The sequence below is a fragment of the Lissotriton vulgaris genome, chromosome 7 (assembly GCF_964263255.1).
Source record: "Lissotriton vulgaris chromosome 7, aLisVul1.2, whole genome shotgun sequence".
Lineage (NCBI taxonomy): Eukaryota > Metazoa > Chordata > Amphibia > Caudata > Salamandridae > Lissotriton > Lissotriton vulgaris.
The window spans coordinates 1,249,721,414-1,249,746,727 of NC_141695.1; the positions used below are offsets into that span (position 1 = coordinate 1,249,721,414).

At 41.3% G+C, this 25,314-nt stretch overlaps 1 protein-coding gene across 1 annotated transcript in view; it reads left to right on the top strand.

Annotated features, from left to right (window-relative positions):
* UNC5A (unc-5 netrin receptor A) overlaps window positions 1-25,314 on the top strand; it is a 909,459-nt gene that overhangs the window by 550,239 nt on the left and 333,906 nt on the right. Inside the window, exon 6 of the mRNA XM_086931766.1 lies at window positions 5,513-5,680. Within this exon, the coding sequence (XP_086787892.1) occupies window positions 5,513-5,680 (168 nt within the window). The remainder of the gene's footprint in view (window positions 1-5,512; window positions 5,681-25,314) is intronic.

A 25,314-nucleotide genomic window follows, 5' to 3' on the forward strand; every position in this document is an offset into this window, starting at 1 on the left:
TCTCCCTCCTACTGGCTAAAAAAGAAGCCCAGAACTTTAAAACCACTGTTGACCCTTGGCTAATGTTCCCGGGGAGCAGTGCAGGTTGTCCACCTCTATTGTGATTCCTCTGCTCTGATACACTTCATAATACCACTTTGCATGCAATCTGCTAATGGCTAACTACAGCTATTACACTATCTCTAAGACCTTTATCCATTCTGTTAGAAAACATCGATGTAAACACAGGGTCGGACTTTTCTATTTAGCAGTCAGGCAGTGTCCATACGCTGGTCTGACAAGTGTGTATGTCGGCCATTTTTTGGCTGCTTGGGGGCCTGTTTTATCGTCTGGATGGTCAGTGTTTATTTTTGAGGTCTCTGATATTAAAGCAAACTTTGCCTGCAACAAACGCACATCCATGCAGTCTTCCAAACCTTGGAAAACACTTATACAATCTAAGTTAAAAATTGTCCCAATTTGCAAACAAAGGGCGCTATTTTATCTATGATGGAAGGCCAGGTTCACAAATATCTGGAGTGAAGAAATTAGTCTAAATTTGTCCCTGACTTACTCTCACTTTGAAATTCACTGAGGCCCATATGCACTAACATTCTGTACAGCTAGGTGTCACTTAGGTGGGAAGTAAGTTAGATTTACAAATCCTGTTGATTGAATCATGCGAGGGTGAACGGGAGAAAAGGGGGTGTACAGGAAGGGGGCAGTCATGCAAAGTCTTGTGAACACCCTTGAAGTCAACTCTTAATGGATGTTAGTTGCCCTTATTGTCTTGGGATTTCCCAGCGCTTAAGTACACAAAAACTATCCTGAAGAAGTCAAGACTGAGTGTTGTGGGAAAGCGAAGGGTACATCTAATACATTTTGGTGAGAAGAATATTCTCCTCAGGGAAATATAGTTTACCTTCACAGGAAAAAAGTACATTGGTATAGGCACTTTACCTACATACGTATCAATGCATTTTGTCCGGTACATGTAGGACTCGGGGAAATGTACTACTTCCATAGATTTCCATGAGTACTCCATGTAATATTTGTGAATCCCTTAGCAGCCAGTACTGAGCTCTAAGCATAATAGGTTTTGAGAAGTTCATTTCTGACTCTTAAAAAGAGGTCTCTGAATAGTGCCCTGTGCCCCCTGCTCTCCACTTCAAGACTGGGAATATTCAACAGTGCATTGTACAAGCAGCCATGGTGCAGGCTGGGGCTACTGCCGCTACAGTGACCCACTCTTGATGTATTCTGCACATCACTCAACTGTGTACAGTATGTTCAACTTGTAAGGCTCAGCTGACTGTGCCCTAAAGTTAGTCCAAGCTCTGCTTCCCTCCAAGGCAGTCTTCTGGTTGGAGTCCTGCAGGTCAAGGTCTCACAGATGCAGGCAGGATAACCCCCCCCCCCCCCCCCCCCACCCCAACAGGATACCAGGATAAACCTCTAAAAGACATTGATTCACAGTTGCTTTCCCTCTCCCTCCGTCCCTCCTTTTGAATCTACTCCTCAATCTATCTATCTATCTATCTATCTATCTATCTATCTATCTATCTATCTATCTATCTATCTATCTATTCTTATTCGGCCTTCAAGTTTTTTCAATGCAATGTTCTTTCAGGCATAGTTGAAATAAAAGTAGGACTCCAGACTTGCACCTTCAGTCAATCCTTGCCCTAGCACCGGTCCATGACTCAGCGAATCGTTTATTAACCCAGGAGACCACAGTGCTCTTTTATTAATTTTTATTCAGCGCAAGTGCACATTGCAGTGCACTTTACAATTTTAACAAACTATACAGGGAATATGGGAACAAAATTGTACGGGGAATTGAGAATTACGTTGGAGGAGTAAGAGACAGGGGGGTCGACTCAGTAGTGGGTGTAAATGCGCAGTTTTCAATAGATCCTAATCGAAGTGCCTTTTGAATACGAATGTCTGGCTGCTGTTTCAGGTGAGATGCAGGTACAATTTGCCTAAAGTGGTCGGATCTTTTTTTGTCGGTGATTAATCTGGCACCCCGCTGGGACACTGCTTTCGCGTGAGAGAGGCGGCGGCTGCAATTCTTGCTAATGTCGCGTTGCCATAACTGATTCTTGAAATTGTTTGAGCGCATCCTGCCGATAGGTGTGAAACCATCCATGGAGAGTTCTTAGAGAAAATTGTGGGTCACTATTCTTTTAGATTTTGGTGATGTTAATATCAGTTCTCCTTTCTGTGGATTTAACGTTTGGACGTTTTCGTTCATCCATTTTTCGCATTTCTTTGGACAATACTTGTGGGATTCGATGTCTTCCATGAAGGTGAGCTTCCGATGTAATTGGGGGCTGTTTGGGTTTTGAGTGTATTTTGAGTCCACGAGGAATACCTACGTAGTGGTCCCATTTATTGATTGAATAATGGCGAGACAGTATGGAACAATGTGAGACATCTGTAGGACACCTCATTTACTGATAAAATATGTTTGCCAGTTTTTTTGTTTGTTTTATATGGCGCAAACTTGACCCGAAGGTATCAGAGCGCTTTACATGAGCACCAATTGAGGTACAGATGGACAGCATTCATTTTTGTTGGGCGCGGAGAGATTAACCCCTTGGGCGCGGCCGCGATTCTGCGCCTGTGCGGCCGTTTTTAAGAGAGGGCAGGTTCATGACGGCCCCCAGCCGTCATCAGCATACGAGCACTGTGATGCATGATGGCTGGGGGCCGTCATCAGCATGGAAGGGGTTACGTGATTTGCCCAGAATCACAGGATGGTTAGCGTCCCTGCCGAGACTCGAGCCCGGTTCACCAGCTCCGAGGTCGACCGCCCTAGCCGTTAGGCCATATACTCTCCAGTTTCTGGTAGTTGACTCCTAGCAGCTAAGAACTTGTTAACATCTATTCAGTGTTGTAAAACTTTCAGTTGCATTACAAGATCTCTTGTGTCAAACACTGACGGTGAATCTAGTTGTAGTAACAGGTTGGGTTCTCTGTCCTCCAGCACCCTTGAGTGCTTTTAGTTAGTTTTGCAGTCCCTGTGTGAAGCCTTTTCTAAAACTGAAATAAATGGTAGTCGTCATCAAAGGCATAGCTAGCGAACGAATCGTAGAATTGTAAAAGCGTTAACAATGGTTGGTGTTTTGCAGCATGACTCCTTTTCTGGATTCACATGCTGTGCATTATTCCGCCATCTAGTGGTTGGGTCCGATTTCGTTGCCTGCCCTGTTGCCTTGTTTTAGGGAGGTTCTGATGATGTCCAGCCGACAAGGAACACATCTCTCTCTGGGTGTCTGATTTTATGATATTTGCTATGCTTAGGTCTCTAAAATAGTTACTGAGGTAAAGTTTTGACATTATAATTAGGTTTTCAGCAGATATTTCGTAGAACGATTCCCACGTTTTTACATTTTGGGCCTGATCATTGATCAGTTTTTTTTTTAAAACCTTTATTGGTAATTCAAAGTACACCGCTATTCAGCCGTACATCCCGGAGGCTAGGCAGCATTATAAAAGCAACGTAGAGGTGTGTACAAAACAGTAAAAGGAGCAGTCAGGTTTAATTTTATATTATAGAAGTGAACCTAAGGAACAAGGTGAGAACCGAGAAGGAACAAGAGTAAGAAAGGAAAAGGGGGAGGTGGGGGGGGGGGGGGGGGGGGGGAAAGGGGGAGAAAGATGGCAAGGCAAAAAGAGAATAGAGGTGCGGTAAAGCATATGTCCAGGGGGATGAGTGGGAACATCGGCACATTGAAATAAACAGATCAAAAAGAGCATACATTTGTGGGGGGAGAAAGAAACAGGATTATATCACGTGAAACGTGGGTGGAGGGAAAGGCTAAGGTGAGAGACGAACCTCCAGCCGGACTACCTCCGGGGGCACACAAATATCACCTCTATACGCATTCCAGGCCCCCTAGACCATCCCCCACATCTTGGGCTTACCCCGAGCTAAGTAGACAGTTTTCTCCCGGAGCATGCACCAATCCATGTTGGTTTTCCAAAGACTCACAGAGGGGGGGGGGGGTCGGAGCACCCCATTTCTGAGCAATGTCCCTCTTGGCCACCATGTTATTGATCAGTTTTGAGGAGTTTTACTTTCTCTGGTATTGAAAATCTTGTCAGAGTAAAATGAAAGAAAGTCCATTGCATTTTTCAGCGGACCAGGAGAGGGAATCTTTACCTTTTGCATCTAGGGCTGGCTCTAGGGCGGTACGACCGGTGCAACCGCACCTGGTGAGGACTTCAATGGAGCGTCGAATTTGCAAGCTTAATTTGATTTTAAAAGCACCTGCAGCAGTGTTTCTTGCCGCCAGCCATGTTCAGGCAACAATAAAAATGTCAAGATAACTCTGGTGATTACTGATCTTCCTAGTGGGAGATCTGCGTTTTGTCTAGTTGAGGTTTGAATGATCATAAAATAGCGCAGGGGGTTAATATGCCTGCTGCCATAAAGGTGTACCTTGCAGATCACAAAGTGCATATAATGTAAATAGGTCAGTGGGTTACTGTTTTTGTAGGAGCCATCATTTTGTTAATTGCAGTTTATAATTTGAAATCCAAATATAGAATGTTGACTTATTAACGGTCATCGAAGAACTGCATGCAGACTGCAAGGTATAGATTAGAGCTTAGATTAATGTTGCAAAAAAGGTTCATTTGGGTAATAATCGATTCTTATTATTAAAGAGAACCCCCAACTATGGTGTTCCATTTTTAATTCTTCTCAAGACCAAGCACTCTTAAACTATACTGCTCACCAGTATGGATGACATGTCACTCCTACACCCTGTAGTCCTCTGGCTTATGTAACAATTCGTATACACTGATTAACACATGTCTGATTGATTGTCTCTGTGTAATCTGAGTGTGACACCCTTCACTGGTATGAGTGGCGCTACATAACTAATTAAATGCATCTGAAAGAGAGTGGTCATGGCGCCTTGAAGGGTACTGTTAAAAGTTGGTGGTGTGGGAATCCATGGTGGAGGTGTTCACCGCCTCTACCACGGCTGGGGCGGTGCCAACCAACATTGTCGCACCGGATGCCACCAGCTCTAAAGCCGGCCCTGTTTGCATCCATGATCTCATGAATGAATTGGAATGGTAGCATCTGTCTCTATGTGCAGCTCTCATTTTTTTATGTGCACCCCAGTAGTCGGCCTGATCAGTTGTAACATTAAAGACCCACCTCCACTCGAATCAGGCGCGTTTAGGCTCAGTCACAAATCCCCCAAAGCCACTGGCTCTTGAGGCAGATTGTGATCTTACGAAGACCCAAATGCTGTTTTATCATTGCCCAGTAGGACAGGCAAGAGTCAGGCAATTTATGAGGCCAGAATGGCCGATACAGCTTTGCACAGCAGCCTGCCTGTCACACGCCCATCCATTGAGAAATGATGGGTCTAGATATAAAGTATTTATTGGTCCCTCTCTCATATTATTAATAGGATGATGTTCTTGGACTCTATGGGGTGTCAGAGTAATGCCTGCCCTCTGTCTGCCACCCATCTCACCAATTTTTGCTTTCTCTGTCCCTTGCCAGTGAATGGCGGCTGGTCCACCTGGACAGAATGGTCTCCCTGCAGCACCAGCTGTGGACGAGGGTGGCAGAAAAGGACTCGCACCTGCACCAACCCGGCACCCCTCAACGGAGGGGCCTTCTGCGAGGGGCAGAATGTCCAGAAAACAGCCTGTACAACCTTGTGTCCAGGTACCCGCTCCTAGCTGCTCTTTGGGGTTAGCGGGCCCAGACGCCTCACCTCCCCGTCACGTGCCTGACGCCCTTCCCTTGGCTCATCGCTTCACCCTCTATGATGTCAAAGGTTTACCATTCCTCTGCATGGCTGTCAATATCTAGTCATAACCCCCTTCTATTTGACATCGCGCTTCTCTGTACCCCTGTTCTACTTTTTCTCTCTGCTCTGCCTGTAGCTCAGCCAACCCTGCTTCCTTGCACTGCTTGTTTCCCAGAAGACCTTGCTTTCTGCGCTGCCTATTTCCCGAGAGATCTTGTTTTGTTTTTCAGCAGCTCTGACACCTTCCTCTGCCACTTTTCTAGCACACCTTAATTCATGTACAGCCTTTTTCATAAAATACCTTACTCAGCATGCTTAAGAGCAGCCATCGCTTCCCGCTCTGCTATTTCCCAGCAGACATTAATTCTTACAACAGATCTGCCGGTTTCCAAGAAAACATTGTACAGTTCTCTATTTGTATCCCATCAGACCTGTATGCCTGCTCTGCCTGTGTGGTGCCTAATCATTCTGAAATCTCTTGCTCTCATACCTTTCATTTGCTTGCCCCTCTCTGTTGACTGCCGCTTGCTGTTTATGAATTCCATCCTCCCGCTATCTATGCGCTACATCTAGCTAACACACAGCCGTCTTCTTATATTACATATGCAGTGGATCTGTGGCATCTCCAAGAGTTATTCTATACTTGTATTTATAAAATGAATAGTCTACTATTTATATAACCATGTGATTGGAGCCATATTGAATTTACATTTTGATCATTGTTGTGAGCATTCAGCAGCCTTTCCCATTTCAAAGGGGAGCAGCATCTTCATTTGAGATTTAAACATAGCAGTAGTTCTGTTAATCTTATTTTTGTTAGATGCATCAGCATGGGTAGTAAATAGAATGAAGCTGTTTTGGAAGCCACACGATTAACCCCTTCGATGCTTATGACGGAACGGTTCCATCATCAGCGTCGGTTGGGCTGTGCTGATGACGGAACCGTTCCGACATGATAACACCTGTTTTTCGAATCTTCAGCACAGCGCGAAAATTCGCGCCGCGCTGAAGAGGTTAATGCTGTAATTTTCCATCCGCACACTGGATGAGTCCACCACGTGGATGCCTCTGGGACAAAAGAAGCAGTGCTGTTTAGATTCTAAGATGTCTAATAAAGCACCAGAGGTGAAATTCACTGGTAAGAACCATTAAGTGTACAACATCCAGTAGAGGAGCTAACCTTTCATGGCTGGTAGAGCCCTCTACGGACGGCTCTAAGGCTATTAGAATATTCTGCGCCTAGACAGCAGAATGTTCTAATTTGTGAAAACAAAGTCCTCTCGGAGCGAGGCCTTTGTTCACAGCAACAGCTGTGAAATGAAAAAAAAATATTGGAATGTTGCTCTCCAGGATTCTACAAGCCATTAGAAGCACGGAGCACTTCACTCTCTTCAATGGAGCGCTCCACATTCCAATGTTCCAATATAGCCTTATAGCCCGCTGTAGCGGGCTAAACCGGCTATTAAAGGCCCGCTGAATCGTTAAAGGCCCGAGCCGAAGGCGAGGGACTTTAACGAGACAGCGGGACTTTAATAGCCGGTATAGCCCTGCTACAAAGGGCTATAAGGCTATTAGAACATTCTGCCACTAGAGGGCAGAATGTTCTAACAAATTAAACAAAGGGTTCTCGAAGCTCGAGGGGATATAAATCCCCTCGAGCTTCAAGAAGCCTTTGTAGAACATTGGAATGTTGTTCTGCGGGCCTTTACCGGCTCGTAAACGCATGGAGCACTCCATTGTCTGCAATGGAGCTCCCAACATTCCAATGTTCTAATAAACGATAAAGTCATTAGTCAGAACTATAGACAACACGATAGGTGAAGGAAGTACTAGTTGGATAAATATCTAGTAGAAACAGTGGACAGAAGTAAAGCTAGTGGATGTGGTAGCTGGTAAAATAGTTCCTGGCTAAATGGCTAGCTGAGCAATACTTGCACTAGTTGCTAAATTGCCCCTATGGGTATTAAAAGGATGGCTAGTATGATTGTTGGATTATAAAAGTTTCAAGGGTAGTTAATAATAAGTATGACACCTTGCAAGAATGCTAACTTATAGGATAACGTGCATGAGCTTTAGATGGTGATATAGATAGTAAAACATTATATGTAAAAGAGCAGGCGGTAGGGGCGCTAACTTGCAAAAAATAGCTATTTGTAATATTAGAAGGCAATATTGTTAATGGGTCAGTAGATGGTAAGAAAGCAGTGGGACCATTATTCGGTCTTAAACCTAAATGATCATTAGCGGGCTAAGATGGGTACTGAGACTGTTAGCTGGTCAGGAACCTGTAAGGAGCATTTGTTGGTAAGATAGCTGAAAGCCATAGTGGCTGGCAAGAATCGTAAGATTGATAGCTAGATAGCTCATACGAACATTATTTGGAACGTTTCTGCATTTGATTTTTTGGAAAACGGAAGATTATGAAATATTCAGGTGTCTCCAGCAGACTGCTGTGCCAGTCAGGCAACAGGCTACTTCCAGAATGTCATGTCAAGATACTTGCTTTTAAAGGGTACTTTCTGTGCAGAAAAACACCTGTTTACGATGTTTGATCACTAAGCAAATTACATCAGTTACAGGTTTTGACCAAGAAAGAGTTGCACCTTGAAATACCTTAAATGTTTCAGGGAGTTATCATCTCTACATGTCAAAGGCCACTAAAGCAACTATGGGGGTGACTTAGATTTTGGTAGAACGGTTACCCCATCGCCATTGCGATGGAGTAGCCTCTCTGTCAAACTCATGGTCCTCCCACTAGGATAAGATAAGATAATATTTTATTTTGCTTGATTAATTAAAATCTTTGCAAATACATGTCAGAAAGATTCATTGTGCACAGATAAATACCTATAAAAACGACTAAAAGCTGCATAATATAAAAAGGTAAACAATTGCATATTCCTAATGTGTACAATCAGCCGTTTAAAAAAAAAAAGATTCTCATTAACTTTTACATCTCATTTAATACTAACAGCAGTGTTGACCACAACCTTTCAAGTAGGATGGCACAGCTTAACCAGGTCCATTGTTCAAGTTAGAGGCTTGGTGATTAAAGTGCAAGTACAACTAATACAAGTTAGGGAAATGATGTACTTAAGTAGTGGTCCTCCCACTTGATTTAGAGTTGGGTGAGCATTAAGTATGCCAACAATGGAGCTTTCTCCAGCCCTGTCTCCGACGTACTCCACTGACGGCCCAATGGAGCACGGGCCGTGGGAGGTTAGTTATTCAACCATCCAACCAATTTAGAGTGGACGGTCAGATTACTTTTTGACCATCACCCCCAAGTAAAATGTAGCAGAGATGGACAGTAAAAATAAACAAATTATCCCCATAGCATGGGAGAAAAATCCCTAGGTGTAGAGGTCATTAGTTTTTCCTTTTTCAAAAACAAACTCCCACTTTGTTAGGCTTAGTTCCAGCCAATGTTGGGAGAGCCTGCAGGGTTGGTGGGCATCTATAAATGTGGCTGATGGGATGTCAGAGTGACGGTGATTTACTATGCTATCCTGACCGACATCACTCAGTCTTCCAAACTCTAAATCCGGCCCTATGATATTAATATCATTATTAAGTATCCTCCTGGATGACCAGCAGTGAGACTATGATTGGCACATCTAAGGACTTCTTTCTGCACTGATTCAGTTTCCGCCTTGACTAATTTATTTTATCACACTAAATTTACTTCTGCTTGATACAGCTCGGGTTATTCATTTTAATGTTCTAGTAAATATTTGTGAAATGGTAGTTCTTTCATTATTTAGTGATATCATTCTCGTCGTGTATGTTAATTTATTCTACAATTTGAAATATCCAAATAATTTCGTAACTTGATTAATTCGTCTTACTAATGCATCTGCTTTAGCATTCTTACAACCTGAATGAAAACTGTTGATGAAATATATATTCTTAGGGAAAATAGCACACATTTATCTTTTTATTAACTAACACATTCGCTGTTTACTCTATATTAGGATGCTCAACTATTTTTTTAAACACATTTCAGCATCTCTCAAGTTATTTCTCCAATGGCTGCTGTCTTCTTTTGTGTAATAATGTTGGACTTTTTACCTAAAAATAATTTGTAAGGCAAAACTGGTGTTATTTATGTGTGTGGAAATACTACACAATGTAGTTTTTGCAGCTTAAGATGGGATACAACATATAATATTGTTGTATTATCCCACATTCCAAACCGTGGCACTCAAAATACTGCACACAGTATTTATTGCATCCAGCAGTATCAGTGATTTACTGCTGGCTGTACTACTTTCTAAGCTCCGGGACAATGTTTTGCTGTCCTTAGTGTAATTACACTCAGTATAATTGAATTGTCTTTAGAAGAATGCAACAGGCTGCATGTGGCCATCTTACTAGGTCACCCTAATTACTTTATTTGAAGCATCAGCTTCAGGACAGAGTTTTAAGAATGGCCTGGCTGATGCCGTACTGGTAGCAAGTAAAAGCCTTTATTCAATTTCTGAAATGGCATTTTGTCATCCATGTCCCGGATAAACGACATTCTTTTAAGTTAATGGCATCATTTACCCACTAACATTGAATAGCCAGAGATAAATCTCTGGTACTAATTAATGAATCCTAATCTGATCTAATTGTTCTTAATATTGCATGGTTCTCCTCAATCTTGTAATGGGTTTACTTTAGACTGATCCATGCCCACTCTCCCAGGTGATAGAAAGTAACTTATAAATGAATCGGCTAAATCAGAAATGTATATTTCTCGACTTTAGCACACTTGTTGTACACATGTATCCTCTATGACATCATCTCCAAACATTTTTTACCTTCTCTGAATCAGATTTTTGAAAAGATCAACACCCCATTCAGATAAATGACCACACAAACTTCTAAACCAGGCTCCTCCAACGACTAGCTCGTGAGCTATGGTAGAGCTCCAGCTACCTGTAAGTAGGTCTCCTGAGTGTAGTTCACCCTACTAAATTAGAGGATTTTGCACAGTTGAATTAATATAAGTATACTAAAGTTGAGTGTAATCAAGATGACATTTTCTGCAATTGCAGAACTCATAAGAAATTGGTACATTTTCAAAATATATTAAATCTGATATTTGAGTGACAAATCGTGTGCCTTTGGGGAGACATCACTAATTTATTACTTTTGTACCAGGGGCGTTGTGGTCATAACTATTATGTTTTACTCATGTAGAGTACTCAAAATTGGCAAAGCCTTTTCTATATTACTGCTGGTAACCCTGCCTGATGCACTCAGATGATCCCTGCTGTTAAACTTCTGTGGTGGCCATTAATGTAATCTGAATGGTTTGGTCACTATTATAACAATAAAAATGTTAGCTGCTCAGCATGATTTTCATCTAACATTAGTAGCTCTTATTAGTAAAAAGGTTGGAGACCCCTGTTCTCAACAATCCCTAACAACTTTGTTATCTATTAGCACCAAACTTGTGCTAGCCCATTGTAGGCCAACAGATATAAGATGTTATGTTATGGAATTTAATGAGCGAGCCAATACCGAGAAGGTATCCTGGTGCTAAAGAGAGTAATACTCATAATAGCCTAGATTAGCAGTCAGACCATGTGTCAGACACCTAATGTTAGTGGCGCAGCATCATAAGAAACCCTACAAAACCAGGACAGTATCACAGAGAGTAAAGCCAGTTTGAAACAATACAGACATTTTGTGCAGGGTTATAGGAAAGGTATTCTGCTGTTTAGCAGCTGCCACAGAGAAAGCCCTGCATCCGGATCGTACCTGCTTAAATCTGGGAATAGATAGAAGGAAGACATCCTCAGTATAAAGTGAGTGACCTGGGATGTAATAATGAACTTTTTTCTCAAGTATAAAGACCCTGAAGGATGCAGAGCCCTGTGCACTAAGCAGAGGGATTTAACCGCATCGCTGCTGCGGCGATTTTTGCGCTGTGCAGCTTTTTTCGTTTTACCGCAATACATGATGAGCTCAGCTCGTCATCAGCACACGCCACCCGTGGGTGATGACGAGCTGAGCTCGTCATCAGCATCGAAGGGGTTAAATGTAACCCTCTTTTCCACTGGAAGCCAATGTGGGAACCAAGGGCAAAGGATGCAGATGCATAGATAGGCAGTCCAAGGGCTGGTTTAACAGTAACTTTTTGGATATGCTGAAGCTTCTTGAGCACACTGGACGTGACACTTAAAAAATATAAAATTACAATAGTCAAGACGACTAACGATGGTAGCCTGGACTAAGATCTGATGAGCCTGTGAACAGAGCAGTGGAACCATTTTTTATCAGCACCCTCAGATGGAAACAAGGGAAGGTCAGAAGGTTGCCCTGCCTACCCAAGGACAGGCTCCCCTCCAAGTAAAAACCTACGTTAGATTCTTGACAAACTTTGCTGAATTAGGAGGTTGGACCAGGATAAAGGCCATAAAAGAGAGGGACAGGGATTGTCTGCTATGGAGCTAGAAAACCAGAGTAACTTTCTTGTCTGAATTACATTTTCAAGGCATTGAACTGCAGACAGGAAGTAACAGAGGTTATACAGTAATGGAACATGTCTAAAGGAGCCAGCCCTGGTTTGTCAAAGACAATTATTAACTAGGAGACATCAGCAGATTTCATGCACAATATACCCAGAAACCTGATCACTAGTCAAGGGCCGGATGTAAATATTAAAAAGGGTCCTGCTTAGTGCAGACCCCTTTGGTATGCCTTGACCCAATGCCTTTTATGCTGACCCATACGGAGGGAGATAAATAGCTTGCTGCCCGTCCTCAAGATAGGCTTGAAATCACTTAGGTGCTATTCCCCCCAATGCCAAACTCGGCAAGTCTGGTCAACCAGATGGAATGAGATACAGTATAGAATGCTGCAGACAGATCAAGAAGGACTGATGCAGCTGGATTTGCCTTGTCCACTGGTATTACTAGGTCATCAAGGAGGGATAACCGACCAGTTTCAGTTCTGTGTGCAGATCAAAACCCAGACAGCACAGGCTCTAAGAGGACATACTTTTATTAGTGATTGGAGAGGAACAACTGAACATGCTTCCTAGAACTTTCACTGCCAAGGGAAGAATAAATATTGGTCGAGAATTTGAATGAACGGCCTGATCAGTGTTTATTTCTTTTTACCAGAGGAATGCCAAGTGGCCTTTCCCACACAATCAGTATCCATGAATTGGACTGGGAGCCATTGTAGACTTCTAACAAATACAGTGACAGTGCCGATTTAGCCAGATGCCAGACTTTCGGTGGGATAGGTTCTAGAGAGGATCCAGACTTAACAGAACCAGCAATAGAGATAAGGTGTTCCAGAGTCAAACAGTACAGATGATCTAGTCCAAGAGCGCTCAGGGCCTCTGTCACCTCCCATGCAAATTCTAACAATGCCCTCAACAGCCCCTCCCAACACACATGCCACATAAGCACCATCAATGCCTACACCCCTACTGTACACCACAGCAAATCCTCACATCAACACCCACTCGCATGTATGCTTCTTAACAGTTGATCATTCTGCAAACGCACAATCAAAATATTTGACCTGCTGAGCAGTGACAAACTCAGCATCCTTTTTATCACAGAGACCTGGCTCAAGCCCTTATCAGCTACTAATATCGCCACAGCAATCCCAGCATGCTAGACGATTGCTTGACAGGACCACCATCACATGCCAGGAGAAGGACTAACTATCATCTACAAGGAATCCAACAAATGTGCAGCATCCACAGAGAACGCCAACCCATTCATGGAACACCTGCACTTCAAGCTGAAAATTTGCGAAAACGTCACCCTGAATGAAAACCTTGCCCACCGACCACCCGGACCATGAGCCACTTTTACAAACGCGAAGTTAGCGCTGTTTCCCTCGGGAGCAGCGTCCCTTCAATGCACTCCGAAGAACACGTTCTTTGAATTTGCTTAATAAAGATTTCTTGAGATTGGTTCGTACGTTGTCTGTATTATAATATAATATATTAAATGTGTGCCTTACTTGGTTGCTTTCAGAAATAAGTCCCCTGATGAAGGGCGAACGCCCGAAATGCATTGGGCTGACAAGAAATATATGTTTGAATACATTATGAATTAATAATGTGGAATATGAAAATCATTGAAAAAGAATAAAAAGACAACGTACAAACCAATCTCAAGAAATCTTTATTAGGCAAATTCAAAGAACGTGTTCTTCGGAGTGCATTGAAGGGACGCTGCTCCCGAGGGAAACAGCGCTAACTTCGCATTTTCACAACCCTCAGCACAGGGGGTTTTACTTCAAAGCACCACCTAACTCATTAACCGATCTCATCTTTACTCAACTCATGTGCGATTTCCACACCCCACTTTTTGGACTCCACTTTTACCAACCTCACCACCAACTTCCCCTCTTTGCTCATCATCAACTCCATGGTCTACATTCTCCTCAGTGACTTCAACTTTCACCTGGAAGACCGAAACGACCCCTAATTCCCAGCACTCCTCAAAAGCTTGAGCAATATTGGACTCCCCCAGCTCGTCCCAGAACACACACGGCTGGACACACCCTGAACGCCATCTTCACCACATGGGACAGCATCAATTACAACTCCACCACACCACTCTCATGGACTGACCACTCCAACATCCACTTTCAAATCAACATATCTCAACCACTGTCATCAACATTGCTGCCCTTAAACAACTCTGCCACAATTTATACAACTTCTTCCGCAGCAAAATTGTAAACATCTACAGCAACTTCGCACTCCAACCCAACCCAAGAGAACTCATTGCTAACCTACCTACCACCAACCAAGACAGCCACCTGACAGAATGGACAACCCTCACTGGACACGACACAGGTGGCAATCATACGGAGCATCCACTCAGGGGCCGCAGGGGATCTATGCCCCCTTCATATCTACAACCTGGGAATGTTACTAATCAGCACCACCCTGACCTACTTCATCAACACCATCACGCCCGCCACTTTCCTGGATGTATTAAAAATTGCAGAAATCAGCACCTTTCTCAAGTAGCCCACAGCTGACCTGAATCATCTGAGCAACTTCCGACCCATCTCCCTACTTCCCTCTGTAGCCAAATTAATTGAGAAGGCCATCAACAAACAACTCTCGACCCACCACCATCTTCTAAACAACACTCATCTGGATTCAGAAAGAACCACAGCACCTGGCCTTCATCACGGTCGCCAATGACTTTTGAATCTTCTTGGACCGAAGAGAACTACCAGCGCTCATCCTGCAAGACCTCTCTCCAGGCATTTAACACTTTATCCCATAACATCCTTATCAGAAGACTCTAGAAGATTGACATACAAGGATCTGCTCTCAAATGGATCTGTTCCTTCCTCAAGGGAAGAACCCAAAGTGTTAGGCTACCACCCTTCACATCAAGGACCAAGAAATTGATACCCAGAGTCTCATAGGACACTGCTCACCAATATCAACTTATTACAAGACATCATTGTCATCTCCTACGCGGATGACACCCAACTCATCCTTTGCATGACAGATAAAACAACCACCGCCAGAACCAACTTCACCAACTGCATGACCATGGTAGCAGACTGGATGCGAGCAAACTGACAACTGGATGCAAGTCAACTGCCTGCAGCACAACTCCGTCAAGAAAACCTCCACACGGGACTCGGCATGATGGTCATCAGAGCTAGGGACAACACCCAGACCCACAGAACACATAGGAAATCTAGGGATCATCCTAGATGACAAGCTCGATATGGTAGCTCAAGTTAACACAGTGCTCACATCCTGCTTCCACATCCTACACATGCATGAAATATATTCAAATGATTGCCTCAGAACACCAGATGGACTGTAATGCAAATACTCATCATCAGTAGGCTGGAATACGGCAACACTCTGTGCCGGAATCTCCAAACAACTGCTACGCACACTCCAGACCACTGGTGCAAGACTCATGCTCGACCTACCAAGCTGCACTTATCACACCTCACCTCAGGAGGCTCAACTGACTCCCCATTCACAACTGCCGCCAATTCAAACTTCTCACACAAACATAGAAAGCCCTACACAACACAGAAACAGAATACCTGAACAGATGCATACACGTTCACCAACCCACCAGACAACTACGCTCTGCCTCACTCTCATTGGCACACACTCCCCACATCTGCAAAAGCAGACCTCAAGGTTGCTAATTCTCCTACATCGCATCCAAGACATCGAATGACCTCCCTCAACACATCAGAGCCTTCCCCTCACTTCTTGAATTCCACAAGAAGCTGAAGACCAGGCTCTTTGTACATGGACCTTAGGAGCCACACACCTACCCAAGCACCTGGATACCTTCTCGGGTGAATAGTGCACTATAGAAAATAAATATAAAATAACATAACATTTGCCAGTCCAGGGAAGCCATCTGAAATCTAGACTTCATTAGATGGACTCTAGGGTCCTTGCAGCAGCCAACACCAGAATCAGCCTTCTGTTTTGATTGTACCAGAAAGACCAGATCAGGAGGCTGCTCCTTCTCCTTCCTCGCGGCCCGAGCCTGGAACTCCCTTCCGCTTGACCTCAGAGAGACAACATCTCTCCCCATCTTTGCAAGAAACCTCTAAACCGGGCTCTTCGAAAGACCCCCCCCCTTGATGGACTGTAGCCTGCTAACCCCCCCTAACACCCCCAGCGCCTTGAGACCCTTTTGGGTGAGTATTCGCGCTTAACAAACGCTGATTGATTGATTGATTGTCCTGGTGACTTGAGATGGTATTGATCTTCTCTTCTGAACAATCGGAGAGGGTATCAGCTAATACTTGGGGACACAGCACATTTGGGAGAGGTTAAGGACCTCATTATGTTGAAAATTTCCTTAGTGGCCTATTCTGCATCTAAGATTTTATTGGAATATAATTTCAGCTCTTGCAGCAGCTGCTAGATTTTTATAGTTCAGTAGGGCCTGCTTTAAGTGTGAGCATGAATTTGAAGAGTAATTTAGACGCCTTATACGTTCTTATTTTTTACATCCTTTTTTTGCTTCTGTCAGAGTAGCCGTTTACTTAGGCGCAGAGGGTAAATAGTCATAACTGAATAATGTTATTTTAGTCACTCACCTGATTATTAATATATGCTAGAATATTAGCTCCTCATGCTACTGTCTCTAAAAGATAGTGTGATAAGCTGTAAATCAACCAGTGTTTAAGAAGTAACAGTAAAGGGTATCATTCTTTGATGTTAATGGAGTTTTCGGCTTATTTAATTTTTGCCAGTTGCAGAACATCTGGTAAAGAGCGTAGAAAACTGCTTTCTCTCAAACATGATTGATGTACTCCCAGCAGAAGACTTTTTCACAGGGTAAAATCACTTTAGAACACACCACAATTCCTAAAATTAGTATGGTATAATCAACAAATTATTTCTCCTTTCTGTGACCCTCAAAACCTGCCATTATCTACAATGCATTTCAGTGGGGTGCTATCATGTGAATTGGTCCCAAGATTGCTGCCAGCACTTTCTGGTTGAAGTGATGGCAGCCACTCAGTTCTCACCATGGGATCTGTGATTAGGCTCCGCCCAGATATCCTTATTTGCTTTCCCTTAAATTTCTGAGCAACTACTGAACTGATTTACACCAAATAACTGAAAGGGTGATCTGCGAACCGAAATCTACCTTCCTGCCAAATTCGGTGTGATTCCGTCCACCAAATTTAGAGACTATAGACCCGCAATGTACTCTACATAGGGCGGACGCAACATCTGCTGTTTTTTTGCAGATGGCCTGCTTATGCTCAACTCTAAAGCCCTTTAATCCTTTACTATTTATAGAAGTGCACAATGGTCTACACAATAGTCTTTGCTGCTTAAGCAAAAATTGCCAAACATGCCAATTCTCAGCTCCACTTTCCCTGCCAATACACTCACAACAAACAAAGCAAAACATGTAAAAGTTATTCGTTTAACATAAACATCACAAATCTTTCCAGCAACCCCTGTGGCCATGGGTATACCTGTCAGGCAATGATGAATATACAACTTAGTGAAGGAAGAGACTGCTGTAAGAAGCTTTGGACCCTTCTTGTCATCATTTATATTTCAAACACATCTACTTGATGTCAGAGACATAGAAAAAAACAATTCAGATTTCTGATTGCGGTAAGTTATTATTAGCTCTTTGAAACCGCCTCTTCACTGCTTGAGCAGTACACGAGAGCAACAAATGTATTAAATAATATAACACATGTGAATGTGACAAGATCATCTAAGACAGGCGTATCTTTCTCTCTTACAGGAATAATTGAAACATTTTAAATACCAAACTACCTACCGTGGTTAGCTTATTTGAGAGGTTATCTTTACTGAGCTTCATTCCTGGATTTATTAAGATTTCAGGCAACGCAGTGTAGCACGTTGTTTGATAAAAAGAGAGCAGACGTGCATCATATTTACAAAAATATGGAGCGGTCCTACTCTCTCCTAGCGATCGTACGCTTGTGGCTGCTAGCACCAACGCAGGTTCCCTTGTGTCATGTCAGGATAGCTTTTGACCAGGAAAGGATACCTTTATGCACAAAAAACTATCCGTTGAGGCTATTTTCCCTTTGCATGTGTGCTGTAAAATGCAGAATAAATATATCTCTCCTCGTTACACGAGCATTGTGTAGGGACACTGTTTTGGCATCTTTGTAAATATGGGTTTGTGTCAAAATACATGTGTGGATGAACAGGCATGTCCGTGCTGCAACCATGGAACGCATACCAAACAAAATGTAATGTGTCACTTTGTTTTATACAATGCCACATAAAGCCATGCACTTTGGGCTATACATGGATTTGTAAATCCCAAAATACATTTTGCATCAGGGTTGCAACAAAAAGTGACTCGACCCTGTTGCAAAATCTTAGTAAATCTGGGCCACAATATGCAGACTTTGCTGCTTTATTTTGTATATCATTTTAAACACCGTCTGTGCATTAAGAGTGAGGAATGGCTATGTATTGCTGACATAAAAACTTCTATGTAGTCTTCCATGTGTTCTATGGAAACAGACACTCTGGCAATTGGAGAATAAAGCTGGGGTGAAATGGTTTCTTTGCATGATATCTGAGTTTGCCAGATTATAGGGTCACCTCTGTGTGCACAAATCACTTGTATTTTCCCCTCAAGTAAAGTTTATACCAGGTTCAATGAGAAATACTTTACATTCAATGAATAATCCTTCCTTTATACAACGTTGGCTCCTAAAAATCTATTATCATACATACTGTGCGGAGTACAAGGGACGATGAAACAGCAAAGTGCAAAATACTGCATACAAGAGAAAAAATAGGACAAAGCATTCCTATGAAGCAAGAGGAAAAATATTAGGACACATATACAATCAAATAACCAAACATCAAAATATTACAACAATCGTGCCACTTCTAATGCTCCTGCTGGAAAATTTTAAAGCTGAATAAAACTTTTCTTTAAACTTTCTTTTTTATATGTTGTTTAACCCCTCCGCTGCTGGTGTCGGAACCGCTCCGTCATCAGCGACGGTGGCGCTGTGCTGATGACGGAGCGGTTCCGTCACGGCCCGCTCGGCACGCCTGTGCGGCGCGTATTCCGCGCCTGCGCTGAGCATTCCATTAAGCGTGCGGGGCCATGACAGAACCGCTCCGTCATGAGCACAGCACGACCGCGGCTGGTGACGGCGCGGTTCCGTCACCAGCATGGGCGCGCCGCGGGCCCCCCCGCCCACTTAGCGCTGCGGCGGAATAGCCGCCGCAGCAAAGGGGTTAATGACTGTTCACTTGCAGTTGAGGTACAAACAATGTCACACAGAATTTGTTTGCAGAGTACTAAATCAATGGAGCAATCACAAGGACAAGTAACTTTTCTGACCCCTGTGGATTGAATGCATTCTGACTAGTGACAACCCTGACAACTACAAGTGGAACCATAAACTCAGAGGACCTAATCACATTTTGACATAGTTACTTGAAATTATAAGCATGGCTAAACCATCGAATCACTTCACAGACGCGGTGCCTGATACCACTAGCAAGGAGATCCCCAAGGCTTACCTCAAATGAAGTGCATCAATAATGCCACCTCAGATGTTGCCTTTATGCTTGGGAAGGCTTGCCACCATTATTTCTGATGATGTTCAAGAACCCTGGGCATAATTTTAGTTAAATCTACAGCCTTCACCACTGGCGGTCAAGAGTTCTCCTACAAAGTTTGACTCCAAAGGAATATTCTACATTTTCGCATGGAATGGGTCAATATAATTGCCTGCAGCTCCTACATCTGCCAGAGCAAGGCTTGTGTAAGAATTTATCAAACCCAGGCTCACTACAAGAAAGAAATGCACATCACACTACTCCAGAAGATGAGACCTCTCTAGGATTGAGGCCTCTTACTGCCTAGAGGTAATCTAAAGTATTTCCAGGATTGTTCCATTTCCTATCAAGCAACATTTAAATGTTCAATTGGCGTCTCTGCTTCTCAGCTAAATTCAGTGTTCCTTAAGGTCTTTCCACACGGTAGCCTCGCACCATCACTATCTTTCATCTCACATCATCTTGGTTGCATTAATACAGGCTGCCCTTCTGTTCCATTATCCTGTGCTTGAGTCACTGGTCCAGGTTTAATACCAACTCAAACATTATATTAATTAGATTAGGGACCTGCAAAGGTTTATTGTTAGTTGAGCTTCCTCAGACCACATTATTTCCAGTGCCAATCTCTTATAATGAGTCACGCAGGCAATCACACTTCAGGAACTTTGTTAAAAATGTATTTTGTGCCTTTGCCTGTCTAAGGACATTCTGTTCAGTATTGCTTGTTGTTTTCTGATACGTGATCACGGTTGATTAGCAAAGTAGGTGGGTGTATTATTGGTAATTCTAGTGTTTGCATAGTGCTTAAACCAAGCTGCTATTGTAGCCTTATAGCCTGCTGCCTAGGGCGGTATACAGTCAAAATATCGAGTTTTAAAAAAATGAGTTACATTAATATCGAGTTAAATATAGAATGGACACAATATCGAATGGACAGAATATAGACTACAAAAATATCGAATAGAATAGCATAAATATCGAATCAAAAATAAAGAATGGACAAATATCGAATGGACAGAATATAGACAACAAAAATATAGAATGACAGAATATAGACAACAAAAATATAGAATGGACAGAATATAGACAACAAAAATATAGAATGGACATAATATAGACAACAAAAATATCGAATTTGAGGTAAGTACGTTAATATTAATTTTTTTAAGTATTTTTTATTTTAGTATATGTGTGAAAAGTGTATATTTATTTTATAATTTATTTTAATTGATTAATTATATGGTATTTAATTTTTGTGTAATATAATTCTGTAGCGGGTTGTGGGTTTATAGGGGAATAGGCTGGGAAGTAATTTAATTATAATTAATTAAATATGTAAATTTATTTATTGGTATTTATTTTGAATTAATTGTTAATTAATATTTAATTGGCAATTAATTAAAATATATTGTTAATTATTTCAATTAATTGATTAATTGATAATTATGTTAATTTTATTGATGTATTTTCTGTAGCGGGTTGTGGGTTTAGAGGGGAATAGGGTGGGAAGTAATTTAAATATAATTATTTAAATGTTTGAATGTATTTATTGGTATTTATTTTGAATTATTTGATGTTTACATTTTTAATTGATAATTAATTAAAATATAATTGGTAATTAATTTTAATTAATTGATTAATTGATAATTTTGTAAATTGTATTAATGTATTTTCTGTATCAGGTTGTGGGTTTATAGGGGAATAGGGTGGGAAGTAATTGAATTATAATTAAATACATTTTTAAATGTATTTATTAGTATTTCTTTGGAATTAATTAATATATACATTTTTAATTGGTAATTAATTAAATATAATTGGTAATTAATTTTAATTATTAGTCTAACTGTTAATTATGTTAATTGTATTAATTTATTTTTTGTAGCGGGTTGTGGGTTTATAGGGGAATAGGGTGGGAAGTAATTTAATTGTAAATAAATAAATATTGTTATTTATTTATTGGTTTTGTTTTGTTGTAATTTTGAATAATTTTTTAATTGTTAATTAATTGGTAATTGGTAAATAATTTGTATTAATAGGTAATTATTTGTAATAATTTGTTTTGTATTTTTAATTGATTAATTATTATATTATATAAAATAGTTAATTACTTTTAATTAATTTGTATTTGGTATTAATATTTAATTTATTTTTGTTCATATGTGAAGTATTTACTTTCCCTACTGTTGCACTCCCTGGAGTGTGAATAGTAATTTTCACCCCTACGCTATCCAACGCTTTCCCTACTGTTGCACTCACTGGAGTGGGAATAGTAATTTTTACCCCTCCGCTATCCAACACTTTCCCTACTATTGCACTCTCTGGAGTGGGAATAGTAATTTTAACCCTCCCGCTATCCAACGCTTTCCCTACTGTTGCACTTTCTGGAGTGGGAATAGTATTTTTTACCCCTACGCTATCCAATGCTTTCCCTACTGTTGTACTCTTTGGAGTGGGAATAGTCATTTTTACCCCTACGCTATCCAATGCTTTCCCTACTGTTGCACTCTGTGGAGTGGGAATAGGCATTTTTACCCCTACGCTATCCAACACTTTCCCTACTGTTGCACTTTCTGGAGTGGGAATAGTCATTTTTACCCCTACGCCATCCAATGCTTTCCCTACTGTTGCACTCTTTGGAGTGGGAATAGTAATTTTTACCCCTACGCTATCCAACGCTTTCCCTACTGTTGCACTCTGTGGAGTGAGAATAGTAATTTTTACCTCTACGCTATCCAACGCTTTCCCTACTGTTGCACTCTGTGGAGTGGGAATAGTAATTTTTACCCCTACGCTATCCAACGCTTTCCCTACTGTTGCACTCTCTGGAGTGGGAATAGTAATTTTTACCCCTACACTATCCAACACTTTCCCTACTGTTGCACTCTCTGGAGTGGGAATAGTAATTTTAACCCTCCCGCTATGCAACGCTTTCCCTACTGTTGCACTTTCTGGAGTGGGAATAGTAATTTTTACCCCTACGCTATCCAAATCTTTCTCTACTGTTGCACTCCCTGGAGTGGAAATAGTAATTGTTACCCCTACGCTATCCAACGCTTTCCCTACTGTTGCACTCTCTGGAGTGGGAATAGTAATTTTTACCCCTACGCTATCCAACGCTTTCTCTACTATTGCACTCTCCGGAGTGGGAATAGTAATTTTTGCCCCTACGCTATCCAACGCTTTCTCTACTGTTGCACTCTCTGGAGTGGGAATAGTAATTTTTACCCCTACGCTTTCCAACGCTTTCCCTACTGTTGCACTCCCTGGAGTTGGAATAGTAATTTTTACCCCTATGCTAACCAACGCTTTCCCTACTGTTGCACTCACTGGAGTGGTTATAGTAAATGTTACACTTTCCGCTATTGTACGGTAAAAATATTGTAATTCTTTTATTAATATTATGTTTATATATATATATGTTTTAACAAATTAATTTGTATTTTTTTTAATTTACATTAATTATTTAATAATTTTAAGGTTATTTAAGTATTTTAAGTATGTTTAAATTAATTATATTTATTATTTCATACATTTTTAATTAATTTAAAGCATTTTAAAAAATTGATATCTAGACTAACTATATTTTTTACATCAATATTTTTGATTCGATATTTTTGTACTTACCTGTTTGGAGATAGGAAGTCGATATTTTGGTATTCTATATTTTTACCTCGATATTTTTGTAACTCAATATTCTTTACCTCGATATTGTTTCAGTGATCCGCCTAGGTCAATACCAGTTGTTAAAGGCCCTGAACCGGAGTTATAAGCCTGAGCCGCAGCGTGGGCCTATAACGAGGTAGAGTGTCTTTAACAACTGTTATAAACGGAGGCAGATGGGATATAAGGCTATTAGAACATTCCACATACTGAGGGTGAATGTTCTAAATTTGAAAGGGAGAGACAGAAAGACAAACATTGAATGTTGGAGCTCTGGCCTTATTCCAGCCATTATAAGCCTGGAGTTACTCCATTGTCTTCAGTGTAGCCCTCAACATTCCAGTGTTCTAATAAAACATATGAGAAGAGAGGCAGTGTGGGTTTTGAGGAAATTTGTGGGATACTTTCACAAATGAGAAAAGTTAAGTCGTTTTTTAAAGTTGTGAAGATGTCTTGTCTTCCGTATGTGTATTAATTATGCCTGTCCGATATTGACAACATCTTCCTATTGACAACATCTTCCTCAAATGTCTTTTGCTCTAAGGTGCTCTTCTTGGATTGAGGGATCTTGTCCAGCTTCCATGACAATACTTTAATGATTCCACCTTATCTTTATCTTGGCACTTTTGAAACCAGAGTTTAGGTGTGTTTTATGAATCAAGTGCACCCTAACTTTTATTCTTGTGGCTGTTGGCATCCAGTGCAATCTATTGTGAGAAAACATACATTTGTTTCTTGCTACTCGCACAACGACTCTAGTGGCATGATTCTGGATTTTTTGTAAAAAAAATCATGGTTAAGCCTTCATAACAAATCTCTAAATTGTATTAGAACATTGGAATGTTGGGAGCTTCATTGCAGACAATGGAGTGCTCCCTGCTTCTACGGGCCGGTAATGGCCCACAGAGCAACATTCCAATGTTCTACAAAGGCTTCTCGAAGTTCGAGGGGATTTATATCCCCTCGAGCTTCCAGGACCCTTTGTTTAATTTGTTAGAACATTCTGCCCTCTAGTGGCAGAATGTTCTAATAGCCTTATAGCCCTTCGTAGCAGGGCTATACGGCTATTAAAGTCCAGCTGTTTCGTTAAAGTCCCTCGCCTTCGGCTCGGGCCTTTAACGATTCAGCGGGCCTTTAATAGCCGGTATAGCCCGCTACGGCGGGCTATAAGACTATATTACAGACATTCATAGAAAAACCTTTGATTGCTCTAAAAATGGCATTCCTTTCTTTTTAAATTAGATTTTAGCTGCAGTTTTCTCTTACTTCATTGATATGACATTTATTGTGACAAACTGGGAAACTGAACTCCCAGAGTCTTCGTGGGGGAATTGTCTGTTTTCCTTTGAGTGTAGATCCTCTTTATTTTATTATTGTTTGTTCAGTTGTGGTTCCATTTTGTACATACTAATTCCAATCCTTCAAGCTTTAATCTCTCTCAAGATTACCAGTGACTGGAAAGACGAATTGTGTATCATTAGTGTAGATAGAGAACCCCACCCCAGGATAATTTAATAAATCATTTAGGGGTTTCATGTACATTGTTTTAAATATAGGGGATGGAGATGAGCACAGAGAATGTGGTTGATTATTTATACTTCCTTTTCCAGAATTCTGAATATTCTTTCTTTTACAAAATAGGAAAAGTATCCAAATGCTTCAAAAATATTTATTTTAAAACACATTCATTTCAGGACGCACAGCTCATAAAACTATTTCACAGTAAGTGTGTTGCTACAATTACATTAGAGTGTTAATAATGTCTCGCACACTAAATAAATCATTTTTTTGAAAAAGCATTTTAAATGAACTAAGTGCAACACC